Source organism: Parasteatoda tepidariorum, chromosome 5, assembly GCF_043381705.1.
Source record: "Parasteatoda tepidariorum isolate YZ-2023 chromosome 5, CAS_Ptep_4.0, whole genome shotgun sequence".
Taxonomy (NCBI): domain Eukaryota; kingdom Metazoa; phylum Arthropoda; class Arachnida; order Araneae; family Theridiidae; genus Parasteatoda; species Parasteatoda tepidariorum.
Genome location: NC_092208.1, coordinates 46607071 through 46619373, shown reverse-complemented (window position 1 = coordinate 46619373; position 12303 = coordinate 46607071). Strand labels below are relative to the sequence as shown.

Genomic DNA, 12303 nt, shown 5'->3' with positions numbered 1-12303 from the left:
AAGATTTTATATATATATATATATATATATATATATAACGAAAGAGATCTAAGCAATGTCAAACGAATAAATAATGAAATTAGTAATTTCCCTAAGAGAAGTAAACTCACAAGTAATTGGCTACCTAAAAGCAAATGTATATGTTCAAGGTCAAATCAGTTGTTAGAGACCAGAAGCAGCGAAATAATTATTACAATTATTAATTACGAGTTAAGATTATTTAAAGGAATATTATTACTGTTGCTCCTATAATGTATACACTATAGCCGAAATGTTTATTTCCAGAATATTTTTTATATATAAAATATTATGCATGAATATTTTTAAATTAATTTTTTTCTCTTCTTTATAAATTTTTATGCATAATTTCATAATACTTAAGATTAGGGCAAAACCATGCAATTAAAAATTAAGCTTAATCTAAATATTTGAACAATAATATTGGTAAAATTATTCCTAAGGCGTTTAAAATTTTTTTAATTGCATAAATACTGTTAATTTTGAAGCAGAAGTTAAACGGCTTTTCAAATGAATATTTAATTGATTAAATATTTCTAATACTAATGATACATAGTGTAAAAATAGTTAGTTTTAAACATAGGGTAAAATAGTGAGATACATAGTGTAAAAATAGTGTTAAAATAAATGTTTGTATTAATGCTAGAATTCCAAACAAAAAGTTTATTAATATCAAAATCGAATTAATTTCTTTTATCGCTTATGTCAGATGATCAAATATTTTCACAGTTAATTAAGTTTAATTTCTGAAGGTTAAAACTAAGATTGTTATCATGATTTTTAAGAAATGTAAATGCTTTAGGAAAAAAATTTTTTTTAATATTTTAATTAATAATTAATTAAAGCTAATAACATTTTCAATGTATCTGAAAACAAATTTAATAATTAAAATAATTAAACTATAATTTTACAATAGTAATACATAAAAATCAACCAAATTCAATAACCAAGTGATACAATTAGGAATATTTTTAGTAATAATTCCTTAATTGAGAAGTAGCTTATTATACACATCTTCCTTTATATCTTAATCACCACATCTTAATTAAATTGATTAAATACTTTAAGAACAACATTTAATTCTTGCTTTAAAATTATTATTATTTTATAGCAATAAAATATTTCTTGTTCATTAACAATTTTTGTCCATATATTATTTTAACATTTTATTCTCATGATGTCGCATTAGTAATTAAATCTTTATTTTACAGTATTGACCAAATAAATATTTATAAAATTATAAAGCAAAACATAAAAGATCATAAAATTATAATACAATATAAAATTATCACAAATTATAAGATTATGAGAAAATTCTTAATTTTTTATTTTCTCTATCAACACTTTTGTAACTGTATTATTTGATTTCCGACTGCTAACTGCACGTGACTGAAATTTTTTTTGAGCATTTTTATTACTTATTGCTTTATATGATATGGCTTTGTTTTCTTTTCTTTTATACGGTTTCAGATGTTATTGCCTAATATTGCATGTTAGTTTAGCACTTGCGAAAACACATAATATTTAGAAAATACCATTTTACTAGATTAGAAAGCAACTCATGACGTCTATCTCATTTCCTTTCTCCTTCTGAGTCTGAAATTTTCTACTTTTTATATATAGTGGCTGGGTGGCGCAGTTGGTTTGTCGTCGGCCTTCTGAGCCCAAGTTTGCGGGTTCGATCCCCAGCCCAGACACCGGATTTTCGGGATGCAGAAAATCCTCAGCGGCCATGTCGTATGATTACGCGGCATGTAAAAGATCCCTGGAGTGCCTTATTGGCTCTTGGCATTTCCGGCAAAATTAAATTCCTAGTGCATTAACTAGTTATTAATAGTAATTAAATACCTAGTCTCGGTGCTGCCATCTAGTGTGGCAGAAACTAGACATCCAAAGTAACAGTACCAACGGTATCTCACCCATTGTGGTGGTCCTGAAAGAGTAGATACCACCTCTGGAGAACGCACTAGGTCTGCTTATCGGCAAGACCGATTGTGCAGCTCATTGGAAATAAAAAAAACTTCTTATATATTTGTTAATTTATTTTTATTTTCCATTTTACTTCATTTTATTTATTTTTTATTTCATTTTATTTATTTTCAAATTCATTTTCTTTTAATTTAATTTTATTGATTTTTAGTTTATTTATTTTATTTTAATTATTTCATATTTTGCTTAAATTATATTTTATTTCATTTTTTTTTTTATTTAACTTACTTTTTTTTTGTCATTTGAATTTGACTTATTTTCGATTTTTATTTTAAAACGCTTTGTATTTCTAACATTTCTATTTTCATTTTTGGCTTGCCTTTGTTTTAAGTTTATTTTTAGTGGTTTAAAATTATAAGGATTACTTCAACATAAATCTCTATTTGAAATCGAAAAACATAAAAAGCCAGAGTTAAATCAGAGATTACGTAATCCACAGAAAAATGTCGTTATAAAGTTTACTATATTTATGTAGATAATCGAAGATTATATGTTGTTTTCTTCCTTTCTTAAAAAATTCCATCATTAAAAATAAATTTTTCCATCCCATTGGAATGAGCAAAAAACAATGTTAAACAATTTAATTTTTTTAATTTAAAATCCATTGAAATAAACTGATATGTAATCAACACATTACTATATTAATTATCCTAATATTTAATTGTTTAAAAGGATAAACAGTGTGAAAAGTGTTTTTAATAATGCTTAAATTGCATTTATTTATTTCTCCTTCTAATTTCAAATTTCATCAATTATCGCAGATGTAGTGCTTAGTATAAAGCATTTCGCAGCGTTTAAATTAATAAAAGTGTTGCAGCAAAGAGTAACTTCTGATATGATATGACATGCGTTTTACCACCATAAATAATAAATTTTGATATAAATTATTAAAATCATTTAGTTATTTAAATAAATTATGCGTATTAACAACGAAGTATTGTTATTTGATTTCCAAATTATGAAACATATATTTATAATATGTATGCATTTACTTTTTTTTTTAAAAATGAATAGTTTTATTTTCAAATATTAGGAATATACAAGGTATTGATTTCTATAATCATTTCGGAAGAAAGGAAATTTGACTCGAACACATACACAGAGAAAGAAATCCCGGTAAAATTACCTTACTGGATGATAATGAAATTTCTTGAAGAAAAAAGAAATAAACAAATAAAACATTATTCTTATTGAAAATAAAACAAAGTACGACTGAATTTGGTAGTTTTTCCATTCACATGGTAATGGTCTTCTAGAAGTTCTGGTTTTCAAAATTGTAGTTATTATTATTATTAGAATAATTATAAGAAATAATTATAATTATTACTTATTACCAAACATTTAGTAAAAAATACAAAACTGAAAATAATCAAATGGCTTTTATGCCATCCTCTAATGTATCATGATAAAATTTCGAAATTTTAATATATATATGCTTAATTTTATGCCAAATTATAAAACCATATTTTATTATTAATTTTACCAAAATCATTACCAAAGTGCTTCAATAAATTTTACTCTGCTTTTCGGTGTTTCCACAGAGTCGGAAACGTGGTAAATTTTAAAATATTCTGGTAATTTCGGTCATACTTTTTTCTCAGTGTTTGGTCTATAATAAATTGTTAAAATATTTTATTATTATATCTAGGTATTTTCCTACTACTTTTATTTTTCCTTTTTCTCTTTTTCGGAGTGGCAAGACAGTAAAAACTAATGATACAAATCTTATTGTTTTAAATTGAACTGTGTTTTTGTTCCAACTTTGTACCTTAGTAACGAGAAATCAAATTTAAAGTGAATAAACTTTAATGTAAACTATGTTTGTCTTGTAGCTAACCCGTTTTCTTGTAGTTTTGACCATACTTTATTTTCGGTGCATAACAATATTTACGATTTTCAAAAATTAAATAATTACCTTTGTAAAATCCCCCATTATAAATGCTTGATGAATTCCTGTGAAAAAGAATATCGGTATAAGAAGAAGTAGATTTTTGTTCCTATGGAATCTAAAGGTCGTTAAGGTCATATTTATTGAAAACTTCACTTCACCACTTTTGTTATTTAAATTGTCTAGGAACAGCAATGTAATCAACGCTGAAAGAAAACTCATCAGCACATACACTGTAGTCAAAATATATCTGATTTCGTTACTCGGCTTTTCTAGATTATGCAAAATGCAGGCAGATTCCATACTACAAAAATCTGAACCACACACACAACTTGAGTTGAAGTTGTATTCTCTTTGCTTAGAGTGTCTTTGAAAAATGTAATAGGATATAACATTACCCAAAATGTGACATGCTTGAAAGACGCAACCAAAAAATCCGAAAAAACGTGATGTTGTAGTCTCTAGTATTTTGACAGCGTTATCTGAAATCTGAAAGTTGATGACAGATAGATCGTTTTGCACATTTTTAACAACAGTTTCTGATTTTGTTGCTTCTTCAAGAACTGAACTCAAACGGGATATTTCGGAATCAAAATTCCGTCCATCCCCAGGCTCATTTGATAAATAGTTGCCTTTACTATCTGTGGTAATTAAGGTTTCTGTTGTAGTCGTGGATTGTTTTGTTCTATTTCCTAAAGAACCACAGGTTTCTTCCAGAATAGTTTGGATTTTACCTTTCCATACATCCTTCTTTTCTTGTTTATTAAAGCCTTTTTGAATTAACTGACTCTTTTCGTTGCCTAAAGCTCTCATTTTCAAAAGTGATCCATTTGCAAATTCAATTAACGCGATTTCTTTATTTGTATTAAGAGCACTAGCTGGAAACGCGCCATTTTCTCCGAACAAGCTTTGCTTGGAAGAAAAAATACTATCCTTATGCTTCCGAACACTATTAGAAAATTGTGGACTATCACTCAAATTGTTTTTCAAAGTATTTTTTTCTTCAGGAGAAGATTCTTGATTAAGATTCTGAAGATCGTTTTCTGAGCACAAATTTGCATACAGAGAACATAAATCATTCACATACGTGCATTGGGAACTAAAAACAAGAGAGGATGCAAAACCAACAATTATAGAAACTGGCATCATCACACCAAACACAGGGTAATAGTTTGAAGACAAATAAGGGACGTACGCAAACATGGAAATCACCATTACAAGTTTACTACCGAATTTCTTAATCAAGTATTTTGGTAGAAACAGGCATGCAATACAGCCACATGCGTACTGAACAGCAAAGCATATAAGACCTACTTCTTTATTCATTGTACTTTGTAGGAAGGCTAATCCTTCAGAGGCGATGAATGATAATAGAAAAGTAAAGCTTACCAATACTAAGTTTTTTATAATTCTTGCTTTTGTGAATTCATTATAATTATCAGGTTTTGCATTTTTATCAGTGTCTCTACTGATTGCTGCCTGTTGTGATTGCTCCATATTTAAATTCTGCTTTTTGTTATCACAATGTTATATTATCTGTAAAGGAAAAGAGAATATTGATTAGTAGTACACATAATGTGATTATAAATAAAGTTTAAGCACTTTCAGAATTTTGTTTAAAAAAATCTGATAAATAATTTAAATAAATGTGAAATAATAGGAATTCATTTACGTAAAAAAAAATTGTAAATAAATAAGTTCTGAAGTTCAACAGTTTTACAGTTGTTCGAGAGATGTGGTCCTCTTTGTTCAGGGCACTTCTCTGTAAAAAAAAAATTCGAGAATAAATTACAAAAACTCAGGGTATGGTAAAACGAATCTTAAGGTGAGTAAGATTCGTTTTATCATAAGATCAATTTACAGAAGGAGAAGTTACGGAAGAAAAAAATCTGATATACCAAACTTTTAACCGTATAATAGCTAAATCACTCTAATTAAATAATTATTACAGTAAAAATTACGGTATAGTCGGACAGGTCGGAGGGGAGACACCAGACAAAGAGGAACACCCTACTCCTCCAGGTTGGGGGTTAGGCGTGGGGCTAACAACCTCACCCTGTAAGAAAAAAAAGAACAATTGTTACAAGTTCTCAAAAAGCTAATATACCCGGACAGACGTCTCGAAGACGAACTGGAAAAGGATTTAAGGAACCGAGAGTAGGATCATGGAGCATTCGCTCCTTGTACAGGAATAAAGGACTACAAATGTTGATTGATCAAATTGAAAACTATCAAATCGATATACTGGTAGTTGCGGTACGCATAAGTAAACTGCAGAATAACTGAATTTTCTAGCTTCTTTATTTATAGAGTCGTTCTCTTTTACGGATAATGTTTTCGATGGCCATGTTCGATGGCCATGTTCGATGGCCACTAAGCCAGTTTTTCAAATTTGTAAGTTCTGATGGACTTTAGTTGAAATCCACTCAGAGTCTCATAAACTTGCTTCTAAACACCTTAAACGGAATATTTTTATGGACGATTTCATCATGACAGTAAATACAGAAAGTGATGCTATAAAGATTTACTATGAAATTCAGGATTTGATGTCACGTGTAAAACTACCTTTTGCAAAATGGATCAGTAACTCCAGAGAATTAAAAGAAATCTGGAATCAAAACGAAACTGATTTTAAACGAGAATCTATGGTATTAGGAGTTAATTGGAATACTGAAAGCGATACTTTTAATCAAAACATAGATGAAAGTTTGCTAAATTTAAACAGCAACCCCGCTACAAAACGTTCTCTTTTACAATCAACAGCAAAATTTTATGATCCTCTAGGTCTCTTTGCACCAGTTTTAGTTTTGGAGAAGATAATGTTTCAATGCCCATGGTTTTGTGGCTTACAATGGGATGAGATATTACCACCGGACATTGCATCGAAATACAACAGATGGAGTACAGAACTGTCATTATTAAAGTATGTAAGGATTCCCAGGTGGATAGGAGTTTCGAATTTATCAAACATCGAATTTCACATATTCTGTGATGCTTCAATTTACATGCGCTCAAGAACAGGCAATAATATTACAGTTAGATCAGTGTGCAGTCGTAGTCGCCTATCTCCTGTTAAGAAAATTACTCTTCCACGTCTTGAACTGTTATCAGCTTTAACAGGAGCACGATTATTTCACTATGTTTGCAAAGAAACTAATATCCAGTCTTCATCAGCAACGTTTTGGAGTGATTCAACAGTAACATTGAATTGGAAAAAGGCTCTCGTGATAAAATTAATTAACGGTCGGGACGGAAAAATTCTTACTTGTATTCTTCGTATCGAAGGAAAACATATAACCCGTCCAATCCAACTGGTCATACCTTTGGAGGATGACTAGGGAGGGGTGGATGTTGCAGTACGCATAAGCAAACTGAAGAATATCTGAATTTTGAATAATGTTTATTTTGTTTATGTAAAAAAAGAATACCTTTGTTTTGGAATACTGTACGTTACGTTATCTTAGAATAAATATATCATTTTCATTGATGTTTCCTATTATTATTAGTTGATAATCTTCAATATAGATGTTGCGGTACGCATAAGCAAACTGCAGAATAACTGAATTTTGAATAATGTTTATTTTGTTTATGTAAAAAAACACCTTTGTTTTGGAATACTGTACGTTACGTTATCTTAGAATAAATATATTGAAGATTATCAACTAATAATAATAGGAAATAATTGAATTTTGAATAATGTTTATTTTGTTTATGTAAAAAAAACACCTTTGTTTTGGAATACTGTACGTTACGTTATCTTAGAATAAATATATTGAAGATTATCAACTAATAATAATAGGAAATATCAATGAAAACAATATATTTATTCTAAGATAACGTAACGTACAGTATTCCAAAACAAATGCATTCTTTTTTCTACATAAACAAAAGAAACATTATTCAAAATTCAGATATTCTGCAGTTTGCTTATGCGTACCGCAACACTAGTTATCCAAGAAGTCAGATGGTCTGGAGATGGAATAATTGAAACGAAAAATCACACAGTTATCTATAGATAAGAAAAAACATATATTTGGAACTGGCTTTATCCTGAGTAAAAGGATAAGGAAATTATAAATAGATTATGTCACCAAATCATCCAGACTTTGTAAAATTAGAATTAAGGGAGCTTTTTTCAACTACAGTTTCATTACTTTTCATGCTCCAACTGAAGACAAGGACAATGTGGAAAAGGAGGAGGATGAACTGCATTCGTTATATGCATCCTGTCCAAAAAATGATGTCAAAGTGTTACTAGGGGATGCAAATGCCAAAATTGGCAAGGAAAAGGAATTTAGATCAATAACAGACCACTTCTTAATAATAGCAAAACTACGAGCTAGAATCTCCTACATTCAAAAGATTCGAGGAAAATGTTTGGAAAAGTTTGACTGTAAAGAACTAAAAGATGAGGCAATTAAGCTCAAATTCCAGAATCAAATTGACAGTAACCTTAAAGAATCTAAGGATAACTATAGGGAGGAAGATAGCATAAACGCTAAATGGAACTCTTTGAAGGAAACAATTATTAAGACTGGTAACGAGGTTGTTGTAAAAGTTAAGAAAACTAAAAGGAAAGATTGGTTTGATAGTGAATGCTACATGGCAACAGAAAATAAGAATGAAGCATATAAAAAGATGATGAATAAGGGACATTCTAAAAATGCTGAGATCAAATACAAAGAGACAAGAAGGGAGGAGAAGAGAATTCATAAAACAAAGAAGAAGGCATTTTTAGAGGATCTTTTAAAAATGTTGAACATTAAGATCTAATGAAAGCAGAGCTTTTTTTCTGGAAATAAACCTAGAACGAAAAGAATTCAAACACAAAACTACCCCATGTCGTGGCAAGAATGGAGCAATCTTGACAAATTTTGGAGAAGACAATAGAATTTGGTATTGACACGCACCATCTGTTTATTGATTTTAAAACAGCCTACGATAGTGTTAGCCGAAAAACTAATATCAGTCTTAAGAGAATTTAATATACCGGAGAAACTAGTGAAGTTGATTAGCTTGACACTGAGTGAAACAAAAATCATGGTCAAGATACAGAATAGTCTTTCCCATCCAATAGAAATTAAAAATGGTGTACGACAGGGAGATGCCTTGGCATGTCTTCTCTTTAATCTAACATTAGAAAAAATAGTAAGGGACTCAAACATCAACACCCGAGGAAATATCTTCAACAAATCAGTTCAAATATTGGCTTTTGCTGATGATTTAGATATTATCGGTAGAACGCAGACAGCACTAACACAATCCTTTTTATGTCTGGAGAAGAAAGCCATTAAGATGGGATTAAGAATCAATGAAAATGAAACTAAATATATGCCCTGCACAAAAGCTGGTTATGAAGAAACACTGTTTGAAATTGGAGCATACAAATTCGAAGCAGTTGATAGCTTCACCTATTTGGGATCTAAGATTAACAACAAAAACGACACTACACAAGAAACACACACGAGAATCACGATGGCCAATAAGTATTTTTATGTTCTAAGAAAATATTTTAAGTCAAGCCTAATAAAAAGAAAAACAAAAGTGTTACTCTATAAATGTCTTATACGATCAGTGCTTACATATGCATGTGAGACCTGGACCCGTGGAAATAAAATATGATAGCTAGATTTGAGAGAAAAATACTGCGAAGCATTTTTGGTGGAATAAGTAAAAACGGTACCTGGTTTAGAAGATCAAACACGGAACTTTACAAGGCATATTAGAAACCTGATGTCATTATATTTATCAAAATTCAAAGAATTAAATGGGCGGGACACATTATAAGAATGGAGGATAGCAGGACAACCAAAAAAGTGTTCACTGCCTGGCCAACAGGTACAAGAAAAAGAGGACGACCAAACCTAAGATTTTTAGATTGCCTTGAAAAGGACCTACAAGTTTTAAAGGTAATAAGCAGGAGAACCTTGGCTAAGGGAAGAATGTCTCGGCGTAGGCTTGTTTAGAAGGCCAAGACCCATCCTGGGCTGTCGTGACAATGAGAAGAAGTAGAAAAAGAGAAATTACGGTATAATATGATACAGTAAAAATATATTTTGGGGATGATGTACGCCACAGTCAGTACTTTATACCACAATTTGATCCGGTATTTTTTTCGGTGTCTTTTGACTGAAAAGATGTCACAGAGGATTGGAGATAATTGAAAAAATATGTTTTTATTCGTCCGTAGTCCAATGACTGTAAAAAAAGCTAAATTGAAATTAATTCTTAATTGTCTCTGACACAAAAAACGTATAAAAGCAAAACTTGAGGGAATTAGCTTTTGATAGACATCCTTCGAATATAAGGTGTGAGCTAACTTCATTTCAAGAAAAAGTTCAAGAAAAGCAATAAATAAGTAAACAACAGCACGCTAAATGTCCGACCTATTACGCCATTAAGCTGTATCGTTCTTAGTTCCTATCGTCGCAGAAAAAGTATAAAGATTCTCTGCAACTATCGATGGTCTAAATTGTTTAATATTGGTTGATCAATTCAAATTTTTTCACCAATGAAATCATTTTATTTTTTATCACAATTTCTATTGTTTTCCTCATTTATATTTTAATTTTATTTTCGAGAAATGTTACTTTATAGATGATATTCTAATAAATTTTTAATAATGGAATGTTAGGAACTGCAATTTCTTGAAGGAGGACATAGGTTCTTGGGATTAAAGGCGGAAACAAGCATCTAAGGACATTTTTGAAGCTGATAAACATTTATGACAAATTAAAAAATCTTTTTTTTCGAAAACTTGAAATAAAAAAGACGATTAAATAATACATTTTTAAAAGTATATTGTAATATAATAATACTTACTTTTAAGTGTCTTGAAATTAGTTTTAGTTTAAATTAGTCGTCGACTATTCTCGTCAGAATATACACAATTGAGCATTTAGTTGATTTTAAGAAAATGCAATAATATCTCAGGAATAAAGTATACTTGATATATCGATGTGCATAATCTAACCAGAAAAAGAAATTTATAGTGCCACATCTCAAACCAGTAAATTTGTTAAATTAAAAATTGCTTAACTGTTACTCAGAAATATATTTTTGCTTATGTTCTGAGAAATAAATTTTTCCTTATATTTATGAACAAAGATCTGCCAGAGTAGATAAAGAGTGAATTGCTTCATCATTTTTTTAATTGGATTTCTCTGTTCTCTACACATATAAAAAATTAAAAGGATGATTTTTTTCAAATCATTGGCGGAAAAAATGATTGAATTGTAGCAATAAAAATTAATGAATCATAAAATGTAATTTAAACAGATGGTGGGAAAAGTAATAAAAAAAAAACTTCTATAGTAATAAAAAAAATTTTTCCACATTTCTCAAGAAATATATAAAGATTTCATAATAATGCATTCTCACTGCCATAACTCAAAACAAAAAATTTATTAAACAGTATGAGATATACACTATCTAGCCATTAATGACTAGACACCCCTTGAACGGCAGGTGGACTCGTCTTGGTGGAATAAATACGGAATCTGTGGTGGGGGAAAGACCACTCACAACCAGGCGACGGCCATACGAGCGTTAACAGTGAAAATGAGTGGACGACGAGAGCTGAAAGAGGCGGAAAGGGGCATGATCATAGGCGCCCACCGATTTGGTCATTCCATACGTGCCATCTCCGACAAGTTCCAGGTACCACAGTCGACAGTTGGCGACGTCGTGTTGAAATGGGAACGAGAGGGAGTGAAAAACCGCAGTCCCGACCCAGCAAGCCCAAAATAATGTCCGACAGGGATCGACGATCTCTTTGACGTGTAGTGAAGGCAAACCGACAAATGTCGTTGGACACTGTCGCTACCAACTTCCGGGCTGCATCTGGCAGTGTTGCCAGTGCACGTACCATTCGTCGGGAGCTGATTGCAAGGATTCCATGGACGAGCAGCAGCACATAAGCCAAACATCTCTCCATCAAACGCCCGCCACCGATTTCAGTGGTGCAGAGCACGTCGCCAGTGGACAGTACAACAATGGAAAAGCGTTATGTGGAGTGATGAGTCACGCTACATGTTGTGGCTTTCTGATGGACGGGGGTGGACATGGCGAATGCCCGGAGAACGGTACCTTCCGGAGTGCATTGTCCCCACTGTGGAGCTCGGCGGTGGAGAAATTATGGTGTGGTTCTGTTTCTCATGGTTTGGCCTTGGACCCTTGGTGTTAGTGCGTGGAACCCTGAACGCAGAAGGGTACAGAGACATCCTGGACAATTCGACGCTTCCCACAATGTGGCAACAGTTCGGTAATGGCCCGTTTGCGTTTCAACACGATAACGCAGCTATTCATAAAGCACATGCCATCACGGACTGGTTTGATGAAATGGGGGTGCAAGAGCTTGACTGGCCATCCCAAAGTCCCGACATCAATCCAATTGAGCATCTCTGGGA

General features: G+C 31.4%; 2 protein-coding genes across 2 annotated transcripts in view; one reads left to right on the top strand and one right to left on the bottom strand.

The window, feature by feature from the left end:
• LOC107456029 (protein unc-93 homolog A) overlaps window positions 1–11059 on the bottom strand; it is a 14915-nt gene extending 3856 nt beyond the window's left edge. Inside the window, exons 1-2 of the mRNA XM_071181405.1 lie at window positions 10718–11059; window positions 3923–5431 (exon numbers count right to left, since the gene is read on the bottom strand). Of these exons, the coding sequence (XP_071037506.1) occupies window positions 3923–5392 (1470 nt within the window). The 5' untranslated portion in view covers window positions 5393–5431; window positions 10718–11059. The remainder of the gene's footprint in view (window positions 1–3922; window positions 5432–10717) is intronic.
• LOC139425645 (uncharacterized) lies at window positions 6385–7233 on the top strand. The gene has a single exon (XM_071181048.1). The coding sequence runs from the start codon at window positions 6385–6387 to the stop codon at window positions 7231–7233; it is 849 nt and encodes a 282-aa protein (XP_071037149.1).
• Window positions 11060–12303: the final 1244 nt, after the last annotated feature.